This window comes from Chrysemys picta, chromosome 11 (assembly GCF_011386835.1).
Source record: "Chrysemys picta bellii isolate R12L10 chromosome 11, ASM1138683v2, whole genome shotgun sequence".
NCBI lineage: Eukaryota > Metazoa > Chordata > Testudines > Emydidae > Chrysemys > Chrysemys picta.
This window is the reverse complement of record NC_088801.1, coordinates 51,811,043-51,837,037: the sequence shown is the minus strand read 5'-3', so window position 1 is coordinate 51,837,037 and position 25,995 is coordinate 51,811,043. Positions and strand designations below refer to the sequence as shown.

The 25,995-nt window shown below is 38.3% G+C and overlaps 1 protein-coding gene across 4 annotated transcripts in view; it reads right to left on the bottom strand.

Moving 5' to 3' along the window:
• The window catches only part of GLS (glutaminase), a 105,117-nt gene that overhangs the window by 41,620 nt on the left and 37,502 nt on the right, over positions 1-25,995 (bottom strand). For 3 of the 4 annotated variants that reach the window (XM_065562012.1, XM_024109557.3, XM_008172903.4), the window contains exons 7-13: positions 21,184-21,242; positions 12,310-12,342; positions 11,965-12,023; positions 7,372-7,438; positions 6,685-6,735; positions 3,298-3,474; positions 2,411-2,542 (exon numbers count right to left, since the gene is read on the bottom strand). In XM_065562012.1, coding sequence (XP_065418084.1) covers positions 2,411-2,542; positions 3,298-3,474; positions 6,685-6,735; positions 7,372-7,438; positions 11,965-12,023; positions 12,310-12,342; positions 21,184-21,242 — 578 coding nt within the window. Of the gene's footprint in view, positions 1-2,410; positions 2,543-3,297; positions 3,475-6,684; positions 6,736-7,371; positions 7,439-11,964; positions 12,024-12,309; positions 12,343-13,929; positions 13,980-21,183; positions 21,243-25,995 lie in introns of those variants that run through there. The other variant, XM_024109558.3, reaches the window with a different exon arrangement.

Genomic DNA, 25,995 nt, shown 5'->3' with positions numbered 1-25,995 from the left:
CACAGTAACACAAGACCTGTGATAGGCAGTTCAACAAGGAAGATTCAATGCAACAGTTGATCTTAATTAAACTAGAATCACTGTAGGGAAAGACATTCACAAGTATTATGGCAAGTAGTTTTTCCATGCTGTTGTAGTTTGAAGAACAAATTTATTTATATATAAAATATATACGTTTATAGCTATTTATTTTGCAGCAATGTGAAGGTTGCCAAATCATCAGTTATTAGGTCTTTTTTTTATTAATAACAGTTGTTTTTTAAAACAGTTTGATTTTAATTGGAAAGTATTTTTTAACATAGGACTTAAAAGCAAACATATCTAGACTGAAAAATAGTAATAGGCAATGTACTTGCGCATTCCCCAGAATGAGGTGCAAACTGGATTGTTATGCAGCTGATATAGACGTCAAGTGAATGAAATACTCTAAACGTTGCACAATGCTCTAAATATTGTAGTATCGTTTGTTGAGGTCTTTGATTGTCTGAGTACTGCCTAATTTGCACTGCCTTTGGTTGTAGGGAGAAGAGAAAGAGGCAGAAGGCATCCCTGTCATGTTCCTCTCTCCATTTGGAAGGCCAGTGATGTGTCACCATTCCTTATTACTTGCAAATGAAGTCTTGTACAAGAACTCTACCATCTTAAAGAGGCTGGCGAGAGTCCAAATATTCTTAACACTGGCCCCAAACAGGGCCCTTCAATTTTTTATAGGTGATGTCTGCAGCAAAAGACAAAGCTTAGGATGCTTGTCTGACAGTTGTCTCTGTGTAGACTTTCAATCCATCTTCTTTTTTCCCCAGACACAGAAGTACGATATTGGCCAAAATATAAGCAACACCATTCCTATTTTATTATTAGCCACCTAAGGCCCCAGTAAGCATTGCTAATTAAATGAAATTATTGTTATTCTATCATATTGGAGTGAAGTGGAGTTTCTTAGTACCTTTCTGTGAATAATACATACAAAATGTCTCTATACAGAAGACAACTGTCAGACAAGCCACCCTTAGCTTTGTCTTTTGCTACAGACTTGACCTTTGAAAGACTGAAGTCCCTGTTTGATGCCAGTGTTAAGAATATTTGGACTCTGGCAAGCCTCTTTAAGGTGGAAGAGATCTTGTGTTCTAATATATCAAAGAAATCAGTACCATTCTCATGTCATAGAATATCAGGGTTGGAAGGGACCTCAGGAAGTCATCTAGTCCAACCCCCTGCTCAAAGCAGGACCAATCCCCAACTAAATCATCCCAGCCAGGGCTTTGTCAAGCCTGACCTTAAAAACCTCTAAGGAAGGAGATTCCACCACCTCCCTAGGTAACCCATTCCAGTGCTTCACCACCCTCCTAATGAAAAAGTTTTTCCTAATATCCAACCTAAACCTCCCCCACTGCAACTTGAGATAATTACTCCTTGTTCTGTCATCTGCCACCACTAAGAACAACCAAGCTCCATCCCCTTTGGAGCTCCCTTTCAGGTAGTTGAAAGCAGCTATCAAATCCCCCCTCGTTCTTCTCTTTTGCAGGCTAAACAATCCCAGTTCCCTCAGCCTCTCCTCATAAGTCATGTGCTCCAGCCCCCTAATCATTTTTGTTGCCCTTTGCTGGACTCTTTCCAATTTTTCCACATCCTTCTTGTGGTGTGAGGCCCAAAACTGAACACAGTACTCCAGATGAGGCCTCACCAATGTCAAATAGAGGGGAATGATCACGTCCCTCGATCTGCTGGCAATGCTCCTACTTATACAGCCCAAAATCCTGCTAGCCTTCTTGGCAACAAAGGCACACTGTCAACTCATATCCAGCGTCTTGTCCATAAGACATTATTCCTTTAAATTTTTTCATGAACACTTTTTCCAAGATTAGAAAACATGATGAAACCAAATGTTTACATAGTCCAGGGGTTGGCAACCTTTCAGAAGTGGTGTGCCGAGTCTTCATTTATTCACTCTAATTCAAGGTTTCGCATGCCAGTAATACATTTTAACGTTTTCAGAAGGTCTCTTTCTATAAGTCTATAATATATAACGAAACTATTGTTGTATGTAAAGTAAATAAGGATTTTAAAACGTTTAAGAAGCTTAATTTAAAATAAAATTAAAATGCAGAGCCCCCCGGACTGGTGGCCAGGACCCAGGCAGTGTGAGTGCCACTGAAAATCAGCTCATGTGCCACCTTTGGCACGCGTGCTATAGGTTGCCTACCCCAGCGTAGTCCAATAATAAATCTAATTTGAATTATAGCCACAGAAGTCAGAAAACAAGACAGCTTTTCAATCTCAGGTCAGGTCAGACAGGAAATACGTAATTTAAGGATTTCATTTAAGTTCAGTTAGGTCTTAGGCATGCTAACTAATTAGGTAAATGTTGGTTGCAAAAGAAAAATTATTGAAAGTTAGAGGAAGCCTTCCTTACATGACAGAAGTGAATCCCTTTAACGCTGTTGCCCATTTTGTCCAAAGGAGGTGACCAGCACATCAGACCCATAACATTAGGAACAACCAGAATAATGCCACCAGCAACTCCAGATTTTGCAGGAAGTCCAACCTACAGGAAATTAAAGACTTAGTATACTATGTTAACATTCTAGTCTGTTGTGTTATTCATAACACTTAGCACATAAAAAATATTATATAGCACTTTAGTTGATCATTCTCAGAACATTTTATAAGTTGGGTAAGCAGTATTATCCTTGACAGACAAGGCATGCAGAGAGACAGAGCAGCAATTACGCTGCTCGCCTAAGGTCAGACAGCATATTAGTGGTTCAGCAAGAACTATACCCCAGGCCTGATAACCTCAGCAGTGAGACATACACAGATATCCAACAAGTCATTGATAATTTGCAACAACAACAGTGCTACAAAAATTTTTTAGTACAAAGATCCCTTTTGTTTAACCCTGACAGCTTAACATGATTTGGGTGTGCCTGCACGCACAATGTTTTACCACCTAATTTCACCAGTTATAACATTTGTTTGAATTATAACTAAATTGAATAAGCAATGTAGATATTTCTCTTGCAAGGGATGAGTTATATCTTTGAAGCCCAACTTATGTTTTTAGGATGAAAATGAAGCCCGAGTTTAAAGTGTTAGAAAACAGTACTTGTCTGAAATACCTTGAAGTGATTAATTTCACAATGCTCTAGGTACCAGATTTTCAAATAGTGTTGTGTTCAACTTCTGATTAATTCACATAACAGCTTAAGTATAAAAAGATCAATCCTGGAATGTTTGTTTAAAAGCCAGTTTAGATTAGTTTCACTTGCCAGATACAATTAGCATCCAACAGTTACTCACATGGAAGGCAAACTGTCCTGAGAAGTCATACATGCCACAGGAATGCATTAGACTCAAGGTATTCCGGACTGATTCAGGGCTCAGTACTCTTTCACCAGTAATTGGGCAAAAGCCACCATTAGCCAGAGTTGCTGCCATCACACTAGCCGATTCACAGGTCACTTCGATAGAACACAGCTAATGGAAGGGAAAATAATAATTCTTATTTGTATGTATAATCTCTACGTACATACAGCATTCTAAAGGTTAACAATTGGAGGTCTGCATACTAGTGGCATTACATGAGTTGATCTGTATCATTGAATAATGATTATTTTTTGTCTCAGACAAAACGGTTGGGCTGTTTTATAACAAGTTTGGGGGGAAATGTTGTTTTGCCCATTTTAAAAAATTCTGGTGACCTTTTCTTTGAAAAACTCTAGCACCCCCACACTTTGCAGCAGCTATTTAAAATTTGGCAAGGAATGTTTTTTTTTCAGGAATGTGTCTTAATCTGTCCAAATTAGGCCAAATTATAAACCTTTGAAAAAAATGCAGATTGTACATGCTCAGTAGGAAATTCTTAGAATTTTCTGGGAATTACACTGCTAAAATCTGTGTCAACCATGCTCCAGGTGGCAGCTAAACTGGACTTTCCCTGAATCTGCAGCTCTGGGCAGTGGGCAACATTGGGTCAGGGCACCTGAGCTGAGAGCAGGGAACCTGTCTCTCCGGTGCTCCCAATGACCAGCTGCTGAACACAGGCAGCACTAATGAGGAAACTGCCTGATTGAGAGGGTAAGAACCAGAGAATTGTGTGTATTTTGGGTGGGGGAGAACCGATTGAAAACGGACTAAGGAGGGGAGGAGAAGACACCATGATGACATGGCAGAAGGAGGTCACACACTTAGGGGGGAATGAGCAAAAGATTCTGTGTCCGTTAAAGCATACTGCGCCTCTAAAGCCTGCAATGGAATCCAAGATCCCTGAGTCTCACCATTCTTCGGCTATCAGCAAGTATCTGTGAAACCCACTGGCAAAAGTGTCCTCTATCCCCCTCTAGAGCTAGTCTACAGAGAATGATAAACTAGTATTACTATCAGAGAGGTAGCCATGTTAGTCTGAATCTGTAAAAAGCAACAGAGGGTCCTGTGGCACCTTTAAGACTAACAGAAGTACTGGGAGCATAAGCTTTCCTGGGTAAGAAGTGAGGTTCTTACCCACGAAAGCTTATGCTCCCAATACTTCTGTTAGTCTTAAAGGTGCCACAGGACCCTCTAGTATTACTATGTTACTCTGTTAGCTCAAGTGGCAGGAGGTCTGAGTAGTGGATCTAAAGGTTCCAACCCTACTTATATTTACTTCCACATGGTTTATGTCACATGATGGAATTTGTTATTTCAGTTTTGTTTTTTTTAAACTAGGAAATTACACTGAAAACTATGCTAGAATATTAAGGTTACAAAATCAATCATTCAAAATAGACAGGAAATGAAAAATTAAGATTGCTTGTGTAAACTTAATTTACCTTCCTTATATGCATTATACTACAGTCTTTAATTACTTGATAGCTTACTATTTTCTCCACAGTACCGGATTTATTCACTGCACAGAATGGACCTGCTCTGAGGATGAATCAGGATTGTGCAGTGAAAGAGGCTGTTGTCTGCAGGATCCTGGCCTCATTTGTTGCACAAACTGGAAGGGAGTGTAGTGAATAAGCCATATAGTTTGAAGGAAGACAAAGGATAGTCTTACAGCTAACACAAATGAATGCTGAAGTGGAAAACTGGATTATATCCCTATGTATGACACAGAGTTCTTATGGGATCCTGGGCAAATCACACCAAACTTTTCACAGGTGGTCACTAATTAGGTGTTCCTCATTTTCTGGGGGCCTGAACTGAAACCATGAGGTCTGATTTGCAGAGCGCTGAGCACTCACACAGCTGCAACAGAAGTCAATGGGAGCGGTGCTTGAATATATACATTGCTATATAATGCTAAGTACACTTGAAGATGCCTAGGACGTGATTTTTCAAATTGAGCACCTAAAATTAGTGGATACTTTTGACCTTAATCTCTTTGTGCCTTGGTTCCCCATTTGTAAAATGAGGTAATACCTCCTCATCTCACAGGGATGTTGTGAAAATAAATTCATTAATGTCTCTGAAGCACTCAGATGTGATGATGAGCACCACAGAAAAGCCCATGAGGAAATCAAAAATTCTACATTCAGAGCAGATTTTGAATAGAGTACAGTAAACAAGTTATGGGACCATACACTGAACAATGAGAAAACAAAATATGGAATTTGCTGTTCGCCAAGGGAGGACAGTCCATTTTGCGCACTGAATGAGACTTAGGTCCTGTAGGAAAAAACCTGTATGTGATATTATTAGAATGTATCAAAATACATAATAAATACTACAGCTCTTAAATGCTAGTGCAATTCAGAACGTTACTACAATTCTGCATTCACTTTTACTGTTTACTAACAAAGATTCTTTGATTTGAATATTAGTTTGGCCTTGTCTAGCTGAGGTAATAAAGGCAAACACTAAATTGGCCTCACAGTGCTGATGCAGCTTATCATAGTTAAATGAAATAGTCAATAGGTCAAGAATCTACAGGAGTCACTTCCCTACCCATGAATGTTAAGAGAAAGCTAATGTTTAGAAATACGCTGCTCAGAGTTAAGCAATATGAATCAGAAACATGTTCCTTTTTAAAACATTGTTCTTGACTTTAATGCTTCAAATTTGACAGGGACGAAGTGACAGAAAGGCAAAATCTAGTCAGTCTGTGGACAGTTTACACCATGCACGACGTGAATGGTCAGTGGATTATCTGAGAAAAACCCCTGATTGCCAAGTTTGTGGGTCATGACAAGTGCAATTATTTTAGGTAAAAGCAAAGCAAAAAACGGGCTACTTGACTATTTACACAGCGTAGTTTCTATGTTTGGCTCATAAGAATTAATTTAATTAAACAAGAGAGAGAAGAGGTGCAAAAGTGTTGCCTCATTTTGAATACTACCCTCAAACTTGAAATTAAAAATTTGTATGCACATTATTCTAGTTACACTATAAAGTTTAATGCCTTCCTCTGTGTAATGAACACAGAGAAGCCAAAATATTCTGCCAAAGCCAATTATGAATAATGCAGCCACCCATATATTCTCTCACAGCAGAAACTTGCTAATTCACACAACCGATGGAGACTCGTAAATTAGTTTTAGTTTAGTTTACAAGTTTAATACATCAAATGATCTTTGTTCATTCAAAAAATTTAGGTATTAATGGGCTCCTTTATATCTATGATTAAGAGAGTTTGTGCTGCTTACACTTTCAAAACTTTATTTCAATTCCATTGTAAGTAATCAAGATTAAATAAGAGTCAATCACCTGAAAGTAGAAGTCTAATATAGCAACCATGTCTGTGCCTTCTGGAAAACACTGGGGAAAGAAGTAAAAGTAATCTTTTAAACATGTTGATTATATCAAGAGAGTAAATCAATTTTAAACTAAAGAGATTAAAAAAAAAATCAAATAAATTCCTGCCAGTGTTCAAAACATTCGTTTTAATTTTAAAATCTAGCTAACACTTATACAAACGTTTAAAGAGAAAACTTTAACGTTTAGGAAAATTAAATGACATTCTGTTTTAAAAGATGCAACTGTTAGATAGCTTAATACTCTCTAGCTACTAACACACCTTTACGTACGACCTGAAGAAGTACAGACTAATTATACAGGGAAACACCTAAAAACACCTAATGCTTTTTTTTTTTTAATTAAAGAGTCACTTGTACTGAATCTTTAAAAAAAGTTACAGGACATGACTTTAGAATCAATAATCTAATATGCAGAAATGAGATTTGGGCTGTTCTGTAAGATTACCGTACCTAAATACATGTCTACAGTCTCTCCAAAGTGTATGAAACATATTTGCTAACTATTGTACAAAACACACACAGTATTCTAAACCATGTAAATAAAACCCAGATTATAAAATAAAATGCCAAAAATTCAGAGGCCAACATTATGAGCAATAAAAGTCTTGCAAAACCAACAAACAAAAGATGGATAAACCTTCTTTTCTTTCAGATAGTAGCCAATTGCAAAATTTCGATCTCCACTCTCTCTTTCAGACTGGAACCTGAAAAGAAAAAAAGTTTTCAAATACTTGGATTGTAGAGAGAAACAATGGTAAGAGGTTTTTTTTTTTTTTTAAATTATGGGCAAAGGCAGATGTCAACAAAAAAGAAACAGGTAGAGACCATTGAAAAAACAATTTTGTATTTGTTAAAAAAAAACAAAAACCAAGCATTAAGAAAGGTATAGGAATACTGGTCTGACCAAGTTGTGGACTAGCTAGTCTATATAACCACACCATCTCAACACTGTTACCCTCGTCCTCTGTCCTACTGCTCCAAACTTGCCCCCACTGACGCCAATGGTAAAATTCCTAATGAATTAAAGAATGCAGCAACAGACCCACAGTTCGTTAAACCCATTCAAGTCCAGTCTCATCTTAAAATTAGACTGTATGCTGCTCAGGACAAGGAGTGCGTTTTATGTTTATCTTTGCGGACACCAAGTTCTGACTATAATTCTGTAAACCTTTCAGTAGCTTTTTTGGATACAAGGGGATCCAAATAAGGCTGCTTGCGAAATTCAGCCAATACGACGCTTGTAATGAGGACATTTCTGATTTTAGACTACATGTAAGGGGCTGTTGGTCCATTACTAAAACTTAGTGGGGGGGGAGGGGGAGGGGGAGGAGAAGGTTGGTTGGCTAGCTGCCAGTAACAAAAGAAAGAGGATATGTTGATGGGAAATCAGGACCCTGAGACTGACAGTCCCCAGGGCAATGGGGAAAGGCCAACGTTCCAGCTCAGCCAGCCTAATGGAGTAAGGAGGCCAGGGGATCCTGTCTTCCATGTGAACTGGAACTACCTGAGCCAGAGTGGGGCCAATCTAAGGAGAGAACAGGAGCCTTGGGGCCAATCTAAGGAGAGAACAGGAGCCTGAGCTGAGCTGCGGAGCAGAGGCATGCCAGCCAGAGCCTGAGAGAACCAGAGAAGCAGCCCAGGTCAGTGCAGGGAGCAGAGGTGCAGCAGCAAGAGGCATAGAAACAGCCCAGAGAGCAGACGTGTACTGGGAGCAGAGCTGCAGCAACCAGAGCTAGAGAGGCCAGAGGAGCAGCCCAGGGAGCTGGAGGCAGAGCAGCAGCAGTGCTGGGGATGGAGCTGGGGCAGTCCGGAGCTCTGTGCAGTGTCTTCTTCTGGCTTAGCCAATTTACACATTGCTGCAGTCCACAACCCATAAGAAAGCAATTTCACACACACACACTCACACTCACACTCTTCAGAGCAGTGTGTGATATGGGGCAAAAGAGAGAGGGGAATCTGATCGATCCGGGTCCAACACCAGGCCCATAGATTTGTTAAGCAGAAAGATTTCCAGTCTGCCCTCTCTCTTCTTGCAGGACTGGGATCTAAATGATTTACATACAACACATTTTCCAGGGACATGCAATTCCCCAAGACAGTAGAGACATCTTACATGTCTGTCACTGGCAGACATGGTTCCCTCACAGGAAGGGCAGTACTTAATCCCTGGGACCTGAAGGATGCCATACTGGGAAAGTTTTGTTGTTACTCTTGTTTAATTTGCCCACAGGCAAATCACAAATACTAATCAACCAAGCAAAATAACTAATATCAACAAAGGCAGAGGCTAGATTACACAAGTATGGACAGCAAACTTTGTGTCTCAATGCCTGGAGACAGGTGAAGAACAGCTGGCAGTTGGTGCATTCTGCCCTTTTATGTCTTCACTGAGGAATATGAGGAGCTCCAGGTGGCATGCACACCATAAAGACACTGCTGTCTCACAGACATTGAACTCTAGCACATGAGGCACAAGCATGCCGTTAATGCAATGTGCATCTGGACAATCACTTGAAGGAGAAGTGAACCATTTCTATAGAATGCTGCACCATGCTTGGAGGAATCATCTGTCACATAGATCCTTTTACTAAAGGACATTTAATAAGCTTGACATGCCATAACCTGAAAGCCAATGAAAACAAGAAGCACGTTTGTCTTGTCTTTTCTCTTCCCCTCCCCTTTAGAGCTTCCTGACAGCTGTGAGGGAGAAAGCAGAGAGACCTTCACACTCTACTCTTCCTCAATTACCATTCTTTGGGTCCTCAATCTGCATGAATAATTCCAGAGCCTGCCTTCTGGGCTGCTCATAACTTACCCCATCAGCACGATTCTTGACTGTTTCACTATTGCCCACAGGGTTTTGATCATCAATAAGGCTGCGTGTCGGTCACGGAGGTCACTGATTCCATGACTTCTGCAGCAGCTGGTGCTGGCTCAGGGACTGCCCAAGTCAGGAAGCCCCTGGGCCAGCAACAGTAGTTTGGGTGTGGGTGGTGGTTCAGGGCTAGGGCAGAATGTTGGGGTGCAGTTGGGGGCACTTACCTGGGGGGAACCTCGGCTCCCACTGGCATGTCCCTGCAGCTCCTAGGTGAAGGGGCCAGGTGGGCTCCATGCACTGCCCACACAGGCACCGCTCCCGCAGCTCCCTTTGGCTGCGGTTCCCGTCCAATGGGAACTGCGCCTGCAGAGCTGGCACTTGTGGCGGAAGCAGTGCATGGAGCCACCCTTCCCTGCAGCTCCTAGAGGGAGGGATGGCCAACACAGAGCTGGGTAGGGAGCCTGCAAGCCCCACCAATCCCCACTCCCAGCACCAGCAGAGGTCTCGGGCTGCACACCATCGCCCGACCCTGCACCAGCGGGCCACCCCCCCGGCACCCACAGCCTGCTGCCTCCCTGAGCACCCATGTCCCCCCCCCCCCGTCCAACTTTTAGTTAGTTAATAAAAGTCATGGACAGGTTACGGGCTGTGAATTTTTGTTTACTGCCTGTGACCTGTCCATGGCTTTTACTAAAAATACCCGTGACTAAAACATAGCCTTAATTAGCATCAGTAAAAATGACCAGTGTTGTTTGTTTCACTCTACTACTGTTTAGCAAAACTCAGAGCAACAACATAGGCACCTTCTCTCTGCAGACTTAGAAAGATGCTGCATTAAATTTACACTTGGTTCACATATGGAGGTTACCTGGCAACCACAGAACTTTAAATGTTATTTTTTAAAATACAAGATTAAATTCTGCAGAAATTGACAGTGTAGTGTGAATGGATTTTAAGTCCTGATTAAAGTTTACTCTAATTCAGCAACACTCTCTCTCTGGTAGAAGAGTAAATAATTATGCTTTTATCAGTGCAAAATCTAACACAATAAGGTGCAGAACTGAACTTTAATAGTTGAATAATATCTACTTTTACTTGTTACCAATAAAGTATACATAGTATATGTAAGCTGATTTATAAGTAGGCCAGTAAATTTTGAAACAAAAGCACAAGACCCTTTTCCTAAAAGTAAACACTGAAAAAGGCAAGACAGTAATAAAAAGGAAAAGGAAGGACATATGACAGTGAAATATAATGAATATACACCTCCTTGTGGTATATGCAAGTACAATCAAGAGGAATTTGACAGTTAGAAAAAGGGAATCAGGTTGAGGCTCAAGTCAACAGGTAGTCAGCTGCCTAGGGGTTCATGTCATTGAAGTGGTGGTTTGAGTGTCTGAACAGGGTGCAGGGACAGAGAGGGTCTGGGTGAACACACAGACCATCTCACATTTTCAGGCTCTTCTCCCATTAAATTTATGGTCATAGTCCTAAGGGGAGGGATCGCTCAGTGGTTTGAGCATTGGCCTGCTAAACCCAGGGTTGTGAGTTCAATCCTTGAGGGGGGGCACTTAGGAGTCTGGGGCAAAAATCAGTACTTGGTCCTGCTAGTGAAGGCAGGGGGCTGGACTTGATAACCTTTCAAGGTCCCTTCCAGTTCTAGGAGATAGGATATCTCCATTTATTTATTTATTTTTAAAGAAGTCTTAATGAAAGTTATCAGCTGCCACATTAAGCATTCCTGTATCAACTAAGCTCAGGTAAATTACAATCACCTCTCCCCCACCCAAACCAATCAGCATCCAAAATTCCCCAACGCTACAGAGCACACTTATGGTTTTCATAGGAATGTTGCCTCACCAGCCCTCAGAATGGCAGAAATCCTGCAGTTGTAATAGAAAAGCCTAGTTTTCCTGCAGGAACCCTACATTCTAAGAGTTCCATAAGGGGAGTTTCCCCTATCTTAAAAAGATTATATAAATAATAATAAAAAAAACCAAGAAATAACTGTGTAAAAGAAGGATTTATAATCCTTTTGGTACAACTAATGTTAAAGTGGGCAATTTCATTTTTGGTATGAATGCCAGGGCTTACACAGGGCTGTAGTTCCCAACTAAACAGCACTCAAAGGGAGAAGACTCTCAAAACCTAAGAGGGAACCACTGTTGTACATAATATTTAATCAAAACTATTATCGAAGAGAGTGGCGTACATTACGTACCACAAAAATGAATATATATTTAAATCAGAAACATGTAAATCATATAAGGACTGAAGTAAGATCTTAAATATAAAGGGTGAAATCCTGTCTCCACTAAAGTCAACTGGAGCTTTACCACTGACTTGAAGGGGGCCAGGCTTTCACCCTAGATATTTTATCACCAAGCCTCAAACAAAAACAAAAATACTCACGTGGCATTACTGAATCCAACATACTCGTTACCAGCCATATTATTCATAAACTGCATCATCTATTTAAAAAAAACACAAAAAACATCCCAAAATCTTCAGATCTGATAACATCATAACTCAAACCAAATTTTCAACCTGGCCTTAACTGAGACTGTTTTGGGGCATACAGTGAAAGTCATTAGGGTGTCTAAATACCAAATTGCACCTACAAATCAGGCAGCTGTTTAAACAGCTCAAGTGTCACCTGCAATTTGAAGGCAAAAATTCCGTGAGGATAACGTGAGCCCTTATATCATCAAATCTAAATATGATAAACAGCACCAGAATTTTTTAATATTCACTTACATAGTCAAATTTTTCTGCATTATTTGCTCCTTGCTGAAAGGAAAGAAAAAATATTTAAGACTTGTTAACATACAAAAAACTATAGTTAGAAGTTCACTTAATTTAATTAGTTTTTTTACTTGTATATAACTAATAAAGATATAAATGTATAAAGCTACTTAAATATAAATTACTACAATCATTTTGTATATTAATATAATTACAAGAAAAACAATTAAAAAGTTAGGAGAGTAAATAGCTCAGATAACATTTATACAAAGAATGCTACAAGATGTTTTTAATCAAATACCTTGTATATAGGGGATGGATTTAAGCAGAACGAAAGGTATGCTTTATTTTAAGTGCTCTCTATTCAACACAACATATTGACAAAGAATAGTATGTAGTAATATACATGACACACATACAAATTCAATGTTCCTACAATGAATATAACACTGGATTAAAAGTATAAGAGGTTAAATTCTTGTCTTAATTTATATTAGCGCTGAGCACAGAAAAATTCAGACACCAGGCTATAAAGTGTTTCCTATGGTTAGTGTCCATGCTAAAAATTTAATTCAGATGGAAGACTTAAAATAAAGTGTTACCTTTACTATAAAAATAACTGCACTTAATTTAAGATTTAAGGTAAGTATCCTACCTATATAAAGAAACCGATTATTTGGGTTAGCAAAATATAGTATTATTCAAAAGCTACAATTTTAGAATCTTAAAACCTCAAGTGACAAAACACTAAAACTACATCAACATTTTGCTAGCAACGTAAGAAAAAACATCAAATCTTATTGCTCTGTTTTTGTAAAAATTAGTTCTTAGGCAATTTTTTTAAGGATGTTTTCTTAAATTTGGTAAACGCCAGTGAAAGATGTATTGGCCCTTATCTCAATTTCTGATAACTGACCTGCTATATATTCTTATGCCCCCCCCCCCCCCCAAAAAAAAAGCTAATGCATTTTACTTTGTTTTGAAACAGCCAAACAGCTTCATTTTAATTTAAGAGAAAGTTTATAAAACACTGGATTAAAAATCTGAAATCATATCAATTGGCATCATATAAACTAACAGACAATACATCAGAGGTTTGTTTTATAAACCACGTCAGTATTGAAGATACTCTGTTTAGATAAATCTTTTTGGATAGTGTATTGCCTCAAACAAATCAAGAAACATTACTCATGCTATGTTTAGTACAGGAAAAACAAAAAAAAGGGAAGCTTTGCATATACCAGCGTTTTACTTAATGAAAAGCATAAAGCCAGTTTCATTTCCCACTCTACAAGTGGATTAAGGTGTTGCACATCACCTGTGAAGCCCTACGCATCAACTCATCTATAAGAGGATGTGCAGTCACACATATACGATCGCTAGCTGAAAGGAATACCACGCTGCTGTGCCAAAATGATGCGCCAATGGTCCCTTACACTTATAAAATAAAAGCTAATAAATAATCTTACTCTTAGAGCCAATAATCTCTAGCTAGATTATATCTAACAGGTATGCTAAAAAAAAATTCACAATACATTTCATCAAAATGTCTTGTATAATATACCAGAATACAAGCCTTAAAAATGTAATGCCAAATCTGTTCAATGAAAAATAATTAAAAAAAGAAATTACCAACTTCATTGAACTGTTGCAGTTGTCAAAATATTCCATAGATCCTAATGCTGTAAAATATGTAACAACATTTAAACCACAAAAAACCTTTTCAACCTTTTAAATGCACAATGAACATCTTTTTGGGAAATTGGGTCAGCATTAGTTATGGGATGCTGCATCAATAATCATAGGGTTAGACATTTAAAATAAAATGAAATAAGTTATGCTTTTGTTTAAAAAAAGGGAGAAGGAGAAAGATCATGCTTTGTGCAAAAATAAAAATACATAGTATTTCAGTTCTTTCTTGCCCAACTGAAAAAATCCTTTACACTTTATTAAACTGATTTTACTAACAAAATATAAACATTATGGGCAAAAGATGTATGATTAATATAGGAGTACTAACTATTTTCATTTCAGCATTTAAAAATTCAGTGTTTTCTTTGTCTTTTTGTAAACACCATCTGAGTTCACACTGAGGGAAGATAATCACTTTTACACAGCATCTTTTGTATACAGGTACTAATAAGCATGTTGACAGCTGATGTACACTTAGGCCCTGATCCTGTACACATGCATTCTTAAGTTTAAACACACAAGTAGTCCCACTGAAGTCAATGAGGCTATTCATATGCTTAAAGTACATGCATAAGTGACTGCATGATTGGAGCCTATATATTCAATATAATTCAGAAAACAAAATTTTTTATTTCCGTTATGTGTTGATAACTACAGTAGTGTCCCATTTTATTTCTACAGACGAAGGAAGCATACCACCCACCTTCTAAATCAACAGGATACAGGGACAACACATATTTTATGATTGAAGTTCAAATATAGATACTAAAACTTAACTTTGACTTTCTATGGAAATATTGGAGATATTTTTGATAATTTAAAGAACGAAAGCCAGGGCAGCTTTTGGCCTCTAAAGTTTTATTTGACTTAGCTTTAGCTTGGCTTTCCAGTTTGTGGCTTTAATTAATTGATATTTTTAAAAGGTTCATAAGCAATCCATCTATCTAGAATGCTAATGAAAGGAAATATTCCATGCAACATCTTCAGAAACATGATTACATATATTAATATATATACACACATATACACACTTATTGTATACATGCTTGTGTGTATAGTTTTGTATATGTAGTTGTGTATATACACATGCATAAACATTTATAAATGAACACAACAGTTTAAAATGCTAAGACAAAATCTGATGATAGGCAGGAAATTCAAAGTCGTGACACGCAGCTCTTAAAACTCATATGCATTTTTATTTAAACACACAAAAGCACAATGAAAGAGTAAAGGCTGGCAAGTCTAACTTTGAATTTCTTTGCTTATCAATTCATGTTAGTACTTAGTGGTTTCTAAATAGGAGGGGGGGTTTAGGTGGGGGATTCTTATTAATTTAATTGCTTTTAGAAAGAAAATATTCTGTGGAAGTTTGTTCTTATTTTAAGATAAACATTCTCCAACTGGGTAAATACTAATTGAATAAGATGGTAGCATTTTGTTTCCATAATATGTAGAGCATATGAATACAAGTACCTATATATTTGACATAGCAAAACAGAGTGCTGTAAATACTTGCATTCCTTGCAATCAAGGAATGCAATAAACCCACGTAAAATGTATCTAATGAAAAGCAACTTTTCATTAACATTTGAGTTGTAGTTTATTAGACCTTAATGTAATATAATTTCTTTGCCTAATTACTGTTTTTATTAATCCAATCACTTAATTTGAAAGCAACCCAATGTGGTAAAAATATAGGTACGTTTAAGCATCTTGCTAACAATTTTATTTAGATTTTCATAAAATGCACTCTTGAGTGAAGACTTTATATGCCAAATTTCAGTAAAGCGGAATGCTAGGATTACATTTTATAAAGCCCCCAGAAAACACATATACTGACATTATTTTAATTACAGCAGCAAAATTTTTGCATTTGAATACATCAATTTACCTCTTAATGGCTTTATTCTAGCTTTCTGTACTTACACACTTTTTTTGGTTAATCTGTGCATGCTCTGTGAAAACTGGTGTCTTGGCTGCTTAGCATAACATTTTCACCTCTGAAATACTTGGGAGCACTATGTAATAGACAGTATTTGACCCACCAGAACAATATTGACATTCTTAAATTATATATGTTTATATATAAACTATTTTTCTTGTGTCCTTAATGTAAGTATTGAATATTATGTGTGATTTACATAACTTATGAGACTGCACTACAGAACAGATTCTATGCCAGCTAGTGTAATATTAAGTGAAATTTACTCCAGTTGTAATGGGTCATAATAAAAAACAAAGACAAAAGAATGTGAATATTTACAAATCACTGAATCAGATAATATAAAGAACTGAGAAACAAGAAAAATCCTACAAGTTTGAGTAACAGAAGAGAGGTATAATAGCATGAACCAACACCCAAGTAAAGGAGGAAATAAAAATCTTGGGCATTTCTATAATCATGTTGGTACATGTTTTCAAATTCATATGCATATACCTATTTAAGTGTCAGACAACCAGAAGATAAAGTAAGAAAAAAAGATGGCATGTGCTTATGTAATTATACTATTAGATATACTGGATGAAAAGCAGGGACTTTTCTTATCAAGTGATATGAAGATGTAGTATGAAAATTAACTTCTATAAACCTAAAGGTTGTGTAGTGGCACTCAACAGGACCATGGCACTGTCAGGCACATTTCTCTTTACTCGCAGTCTCATTTATTTTGTGAGTCACAGCACTTCACTACAAAAGTAATGTCAGAATACTATGAAGCATGTAAAACTAATAAATATGCTTAGTTTCAAGAAGTGTCTGAAAGTGCTTAATTGCACATCTTATCTTTCTGCAAAGTTATTTAAGTTTAGCTGAGGATGTGCATGCACTACTTCTATCCTGATCTTTATTTTTTACCCCACGCTGATAATCCTTTGGAACTTTTTCCGAAGGACTTTTGATAGCACACATTACTGTAGTATCGAAATGCTTCCCATTTCAGCTGGAGGAGAGAACTGCACTTCATGGAGCAACCAACTCTTCCCCTTTCCTTAACTGCAGAAGGGTCCACTGTACTTGGAAAAGGTTTTTTTTGTTTTTACATTTTGTTCATTTAAGTCCTTCCCATTATGGCAGGAAAGCTTTATCAATACAAAGGGGGGGTCTTGCAACATGCCCTGTGGTACAGCTGCCAACTTTCTAGTCACAGAAAGCCCTGGGCCCTGCCCCCATTCACTTCATTCCTCCCTCCCTCCATCGCTCGCTCTCCCCCACTTGCTCATTTTCACTGGGCTAGGGCAGGGGCTTGGAGTGCAGGAGGGGGTGAGGGCTCCAGGTAGGGGGGCGGGCGGGCTCTGGGGTGGAGCTGGGGTGTACAAGGGGGCTCTGGGCTGGGGGGGTGGGGCTGAGGGGCTCAGAGTGTGGGAGAAAGCTCAGGGCTGGGGCAGAGGGGTTGGGAAGAGGGTGAGGGGTGCAGGCTCCGAGCAGTGCTTACCTAAGGCAGCCACCAGGAAGCAGCAACATATCCCTCCAGCTCCTACGCATAGGTTTAGCCAAGAGGCTCTACATGCTGCCCCTGTCCGCAGGAGCTGTCTCCACAGCTCCTGTTGGCTGCGGTTCCTGGCCAATGGGAACTGCAGAGCCAGCACTTGTGGCAGAGACAGCACATGGAGCCCCCAGGACCGGCCCTATGCCTAGGAGACAGCGGGACATGCCAGCTGCTTCCTGGGAGCTGCGAGGAGCTGGGACAAGGAGCCTGTCAGCTACACGCCAACTGGACTTTTAACAGCCCAGTCAGCAGTGCTGACCAGAACCGCCAGGGTCCCTTTTCAAAAGGATGTTCTGGTCAAAAACCGGACACCTGGCAACCCTACTTTGTGGTCAGATTCTGAATCAATTTCTTCTCTTCTGGCAATTCCTTCCACAGCCATCCTATCCTCCCACTCCCTTAACGAAAGAGCCATTCCTCCTCTCAAGTTCTCATGAGGTTTGTCCTGGGTTCCATGTGCTGTGTTTCCTAAAGAAGTGCAGCTGTCTTGGTAGGTTATAAAAGAAGATGCAGTTGCTGATATAGCTAAATGCTCACACATTAGGAGCTTTGACAATCAGGATCAAGGCCTCAGGTGGCAACAGCAGACCAAATAACTGACAGGGTCACCTATACTAGATAAATATACATCTCCCCAACAATGGACCAGAAAACTGCAGAAAGTCTGCAGAAAACTGGCTGGTTACATGGTGCTGCATCTCCATGTTTCAAAGCGCTGTATTTCACTGAAGACAGCTAAAATGATAAATACTTTCCTAATATCTCTTTTCCGTGTGAACAATTGCTGTAATTACCACTATAATGTTATGTTATTGTGCATGTAAGGGGAAGTGGCTGCCCAATCATAAATGAGAGGGAAAATGGTCTAAAAGCCTTTTTATTAAGATCCAGTCAGCAACAGGAAAGATTTAGAACCCCCAAACTAAAGCACTTTTACATGGTTTAAATCTCTGAAATAGTTATGTGGAGTGTAAGTACAGTTAGCATAGAGCCTGGAGTTAAGACACCAAATTTTAAATACACCAGTATTATTACTGGTGTACTACAGCTAGGCTGTTGTGTAAGCTTTTAAAATTACATGATGTAGTTATGCTTAGTAAGAAAAACAAATATGAAAGTTAACAGTAAAAAGTAAAAGATTAATTGCAAAACCCCAACTACATATTAGGTTCATATTCTTTTCCAAGAAGTGTATAACTCCAACTGTAGTCAGAGTTGTGTGTGTGATCCCAAGGGCAGAATTTTTCCCTTAAAGTGTTAAGATACTTATGTCAGCAACAACTCTTATCCAGTGAAAAATTCACCTTGAGATGCTTTCTCCACTCCACGAGTACCAATACTATCCTAAGTATTAAATGATAATTTGCACAAGAATTATGAGGCAAAACCCAACTTTTTTTTTTTAAACTGATACATCCAGTGTACTGTATTGTATTTATATTTAGAATACCTTTAATTGTTCAGAATATTAACAGATCAAATCCAGGAGCGCTTAAATGTCAGTGAAGTAACAGTTTCACCAAAAAGGTAAAAGCTGGACAGAATTTTAAAATACAGCAATAGTCCCTCCATACTTCTTAACATAGTTTTATCAAATGTCAGCATGCCATAAGATTCATATATTTGATCACATTTAAGATAATGTAAAAGACATTTAACTTCTTGATTCCAAAGGCCATGCACGGTCCTCAATAAATATGAGCAATTCCCATGGTCTCCAATGATAGCGAATGCATGTGAACTGAGGGCAGCATACGGTTTTAATTTAGCAGTGTGTTTAAGAAAATAATGATAAATCTTTATATATAGATTATATCCAAACTTAAGTTCACCAGTGGTCTATCCAAATTTTCTACACAATTCATATGTAAGAGAGCTAAATTGCAGACTATAGGTTAGCCTCACAAAATATAACCAGTTAATGTTTTGTACCAGTTGATCCCAAATATAATTTTCCCAAAGTAACACTTTTATTATTAGTTATTCAAATGTTAAATAGCATTTTAGTGGAAGCAGTACATGAAATGATCTAGACATTGTCACTCTGAAAACAAATAATGAAGTGATAGTATGGTATGCCTATCAGATGTGCAGTTACTACAGGCAAACATGTCAGTGAAATGAAATTTGACCTATAAAAAAAAAAAAAACATTACAGCATTTTTAAAACAAATATCAGTTACATGCACTAAAACTAAAATTTGTTGTATCCATTTAACTACACCATTTATCAAGAACTCTACACTGGTGCCTTCCAAATAGTTACACGCTGTGCTTTTGTCAGAGATCAATGACCAGTAAGTCACACTACAGTAGGAGTGACATTTTGACAGCTTAGACAAACACAGATTTTAAAACTCACTATTACCAATGTGAATTTCAATGCTCAGTCAACCCGTAGAAAAACTAATCATGAATACATTTACCTGTCTTACTTATGGCCCTTTTCTTTCACCTATAGCTATTAAAGATAAAATGTCTTTAAGCAGGAATTTTTACACCTTATTTAAATACAAAATAGCAGAAAATCATGATGGAAAAATAAAGAACTTTTCATAACTAGCACTTTGCAGGCAGGAGCTAGGAAAAACACAAGAGGCTAAATGAGTTTCCAGATGTAATGAGCACAATGTAAACAGAAATTAAGAAGACATGCTTGGAAAAATTACATAATCTAGTTTTAAATTTTCCACATCAAAACTATGGAGGACTGAAATATTCACTAAAAGTCAGTAACTTCTAGATATTGATTCACCATTACAAAACTAGATTTTCATTCCGAGGATTGCAGCAATGGTATGATGAACACTGGGGCTACATCTGCACTACAACACTAACAGCAGCACAGATGTATCACTATAGCGCTGCTAGTGTAGACACTCTAAGTCAAGGGGAAAGAGCTCTCCCTTCAACTTAATTACTCTAGCCCTGAAGAGTAGTGGTAGCTATGTTGGCAGGAGAAGCTCTCCCACTCACATAGTGGTGTGTACACCGGCGCTTAGCTGTTAGTTTCCAACCACTTATTTGAGAAAGTGGATATTTTATGTTCAAAGTAATACTAAATACAAAGTAATAACTAAATAAGTGATTTAGCTACACAGGAGGTTAATTGTGGGCAAGTTTAATATAAGAGCATGGAATTTAGGAGTTGTGCAGCTCCTGTAAATGATAGCTAAATTGTAAAGCACTCTAATTTTCCATAGAAGGAAAAAAAAATTCCTCTTGTACTTTTATGCAAGACAGGAGAATTTAAGTCCAGAAGCACTCTTGTGACTCTTTCTCATTAGGCGAGAGAAGATTTAGTGCATTTCTGAGGATGTACTCAGCCTCTGACGACGACTAAACGACATTTCTCATAACAAAATTGCACTAAATCGCTCAGTGAGATAGTAGTCAATCTTATCCATTTGTCTGCTTCGCCCAGCATACAAGAGGCTAACTGGATGTTGGTTTCAGCCAAATGACTCTGGGTCAGATCATGGTATCTCTCTTTCAGAAATCTCGTTAATGAAAGTTTTAGTACTACCCTTGTTTTGAAGTGCTTACTTTGCAAGTTATACAGCTTGTTTGCATGCTTTGGTGTGCTAGTTACAAAATTCCAATTAGACTTCTTATCTATACACACACAAATGTACAGCACTACTAACTGCTAATTTTCCACATTCAAATGCAATACTCAAAACAAAACTAAGTGTGAATGTTTTACCTTGATTAAGGAAGTGATCACAATTGCTCCAGCATTCACCATAGGATTGTGAGGCCTGTCTGTGAAATAAAAATTTTTCAATTACATGTACATCCTTAGGGCTGAAGTTCACACTTGTTTTAAACAAAATTAAAAAAAAAAAATCGAAGTCAGCCGACATATATTTGAGTAAAAATTATACACACGTTTCTTGAAGCTATGGCTGTTTTATTTGATTGTAATCATAAATTACAATACTATAACACAACATTATATAGTTGAGCAATATGTAAATACAAAAAAATGCACTACAAGTGCATCACTCTAGAACCTATAGCATACTTCTCTCCATGAAGTGGGACACATCACAACACAACAACACTGCAGCCTCTACCTTCTGAATATGTAATTTTCATTTGTTACTATTCTACTACATACAGTGCTCTGAAACAGTTATGTGAAAAGGTTATGCCTAACTGGTCCTGAATTATATTTATAGTCTTAACTGAATAATGAATCCATTATCCGTACTTTTAACTATTATATTAGGAAACAACAGGTGGATGAACAACACATTAATTAATATATGAACCCAAAGTCTCCCAAGCAAATGTCAAACTCAGGTGATGTACATGCACGGTAGATTTTACTAGTGAATCTCTTAGTTAGCTGTAAGAGAACTAAAATCCTTAACCGTCAGATGCTGTTAGCTCCCTACTATTTATAAACTCACTAACCATGCAGGGAAGGCTCATATAAATTTATTCTAACTAGCACATTTCATGAGAGCAATTATGTACGACTGATACTAGTTTCAAAAAGGAGTATGTTAGTACCCTGGACAGAACTAAAGCCTATTTTTTAATCGAGTGTCATACAGACTAAATTGACATAACATACATAGGCTTCTGACCTGTATTAGACAAATACTAAACCATTCTGATAAAAAACAAAACCAGTGGAGCCCATACTAAAAATGGATTAAAAAATGGTTCTCAAAAAGTAATTGTAAGGCAGTGGTTTTCAACCTGGAGTACGTTTACCCTTGGGGGTATTGTACAACAGGCTACATAAAAAGTACTAGCGAAGTCAGTACAAACTAAAATTTCATGCAGCGGCTTGTTTTATATTGCTCTGTATCCTATATGCTGAAACATAAGTACAATATTTACATTCCAATAATTTTATTTTATTATATGGTAAAAAATGAGAAAGTATGCAATTTTTCAGTAATAGCGTATTGTGACGCTTTTGTACTTTTATGTCTGATTTTGTAAGCAAGTAGTTTTTAAGTGAGGTGAAACTTGGATACGGTACTCAGGATAAATCAAGACTCCTGAAAGGGGTACAGCAGTCTGGAAAAATTGAGAATCAGTGTCCTAAGGGGATGTTTTTAGAGGGGTCCTCTCAGTAATCTGTACTTGGACCAATGCTATTTATCAACCAAACTTGTAATTTCATCAAAAACACATTTGACAAGATTTATTTTCCATAAAATCATGTTGATTGGCATTAAATTATGCTATCATACTCTAATTCCTTATGGATTGCGTCACACACCACCCATTTCATGATTCTGCATAGGATCAATGTCAGGCTGACCACCCTACAGAAAGACTCCTAACTATGGGCAAGTAACTTTTCAAACCCTATGAATAAGTACATTTCCCCTGTGGAATATGTGCACTTAGGGAAGTGGAAAAAATAAAAGCTCTCTTATTACATAAACTTTAAATAACAACAACACAGTGCTCTCTTTCCTGACATGTGACCAACTAATGATATAACATATACTAGAAAAAACGCCATCAGCAAGGGTATGGCACATTTTGCAATGACAGAGAATACAGGTTTGTGTTATAATTAAACTTGTTTGCCAATGAGTGACATGCCAACATTTTGACAGATTTTGGTCTGATGTCAATCTTTCCATATGACTGCCTAAATTATTACTATGCAGCGTAGTTGTAGCTGTGGCAGTCCCAGGATATTAGAGACACAAGGTGGGTGAGGTAATACATTTTACTGGACCAACTTCTCCTGGCAAGAGACACCACAATCAACTTCAACAATGAACCCAATAGACAACCATATACAAGAAACCGTGAATGTAGGTGTGGTAATCCGTGATCTATGAACCACCCAAACACACCAAGAAAGCTGTTATCTACAGCCAGACACTCAGATACCATAGAAAAAGCTAAGAGGAGAAAGTCTAAAATATATCCTTAACACGCTTAAAATCACCTTCACCAGACAAGGACACTCCAGAGAAGTAGATCACATCATGGTATGGCCACCCAAATACCCCAAGAGAACTTGCTTCAATACAGAAATAAAAACCACTCTGACCACACACCCCTACATGTCACCTACCGCCCCACACCGGATCCCATATAGGGTATCATCAAACAACTATAACCCAATACTTGATGGGGACCCCATCCTGAAAGAAATCTTTCCTGAACTCCCTCTTGTGGCCTTTAAACAATCCTGCAACTTCATCATCAGAAGCAAGCTCCCCACAGACCAAGACACACCAACTCAAAGTGGCACCAGACCCTACCAGAACAACAGATGCAAAGCCTGAAGACATATCTCCACTACTACAATGATCAACACTACCTCCCACCCTGCACAACACACCTTTCGAGATACATGGATCCTACACATGTAACACAACATGTGTATACCTGCATCCAGTGCACTATATGCCACAACAACAACGTGGGTGAAACCACACCGTCACTATGGTCCCAAATGCGCTGTCAGAGGAAAATAATAAAAGACAAAAACACCCTATCACCTATGGGTTAACACTTTTCACAAAGTGATCACTCTATATCTGACCTCTCAGTCCTCATCCTCAAAGGAAACTTGCACAACACTTTGAAAAGATGAGCCTGGGAGTTTAAATTCATAACTTTTCTAGACACTAAAAATCATGGACTGAATAGACAACGGATTTATGGCTTTCTGCAACAATTTGTAACCTACTCATCCCCTCTTTTTATCCTATGACTGCAGAGCTGTTAACAGGCCTTGAATGGTCCCGTAGAATATGTGCTAGCTACTTACGCTAAACAATCTGTTCCACCTTGCATTTAGCTATGATGCTCAGCGTACATTTCCCAGGCCTGAAGAAGAGCTCTGTGTGGCTCAAAAGCTCGTCTCTCACTAACAGAAATTGGTCCAATAAAAGATATTACCTCCCCCACCTGGTCTCTCAAAATTATTACTATTCTGCCATGTAATATTCAGTTTAGGGAGCAGATAGACAAAAAATGATTGCCAAATGCCACTAAACCATATAAATAAATATATGCCATACAGGCAAACATTAAAAATCATTGGCTACACTTTTATTTGAAGTTTAACTGAGAATGAAAGAAAACATTCATGGCCTACTAAAGTCCCCACAGTCTCCTCCAACATTATTAATGCAACCTCAAGTACCTATGGGTACATTTGCACCAGATGTCCTCAGATCCACCAAAGAGACAGTACTCCAAAGCACAAACCCTGATATCCCTTCCCTATTAGCTGGTTTGCCCTCTTTGTGCCCAGCATTGAGATTTGGCCGCCAAAAATTATGTTCTCCAATACACTACTCAGTGTATAGCTGTCAAATTTAAATGTGACAGAAATATTAATACTGATATAGGTTATGTGAGCATATAAGAAGCATCTCTTTTCTCTAACATGGTCATGCAGATCAAATATCTCCATCCCGAAGGGAAAAGAAGTCTAGGGTGACCAGGTGAGAGGAAGAAAATATCGGGACACATGGGAGAGCAAAAAAAAAAAAAAAAGCCGAGTGCTGCCGGCGGAGCGAAATATAGGGACAAACACCTAAATATCTGGACGGTCCAGATTTTATCAGGACGCCTGGTCACCCTAAATAAACAAATGACTTTTCTCCTATGGACTACTTATCGGAGAAATGCATATTTACAATGAAGCCTCCGTGAGAACCATATTGTACAACAGTAAAGTTATTATTCTAATGATTCATTACTGTTGCATTGTTGGAATAACTACTCAAGTCTACACCCATACAATTATTCCATATGCAACTTAGACCTTTCCCCTAGTAAACTCAAATTACACCATCTCTTCTCTGCCAGTTTTCCCAGTTGCTTTTCCTCTGTTGACCTTATGCCCTTTTTGTGTTGACTCCCTAGCTATTTGGCTTGCAGACTCCAAGCACAGAAAGAAAAGGTCAACCCTTGCACACTATATATATTTAAAAAGATTATGGCTCAGGTCAAATACATGTCACGCTTCCCAAAACATATAAGGCATGCTAAGCCTTTGGGCAGGTGCGCAATGGAAGAGATAAGAAGAAGAGTGCAGGGAGCCCCTACACAAGGGCTGTTCACACAGACAAGTCCTTTCACTCAGGAAGCAAGAGAACCCACGTAAATATTTAGTGCTATACTCTCAAGGACCAAGCCAGGCCTTTACTTTCAGCCTCCAAAAGAAGCTTTCCATAAAGTCCACAACATGTGTTTAACCAAGTACAAACAGGTGTAACTGACAGATAAGCACAGCTCCTGTTAAGTAAGGGCGTGTCTTCATACCGGGGTAAGTCGATCTAAGTTACGCTACTCCAGCTACGTGAATAACTTCTTCACTGCGCTGCATTGACAGGGAACATTGTCTGGCAGGGTGGATTTGATTTAAATCACTAGTCAGGAAGACTTGATTTAATCATGGGTTTCTACATAAAAGTGCATTCTTGTTGGTTGTTATAACCTTAATACATATTCTTCACAGCTCAGAGATAGATGTATGTTTCATTTTTAGAAGGTACACACTACACATTTTTAA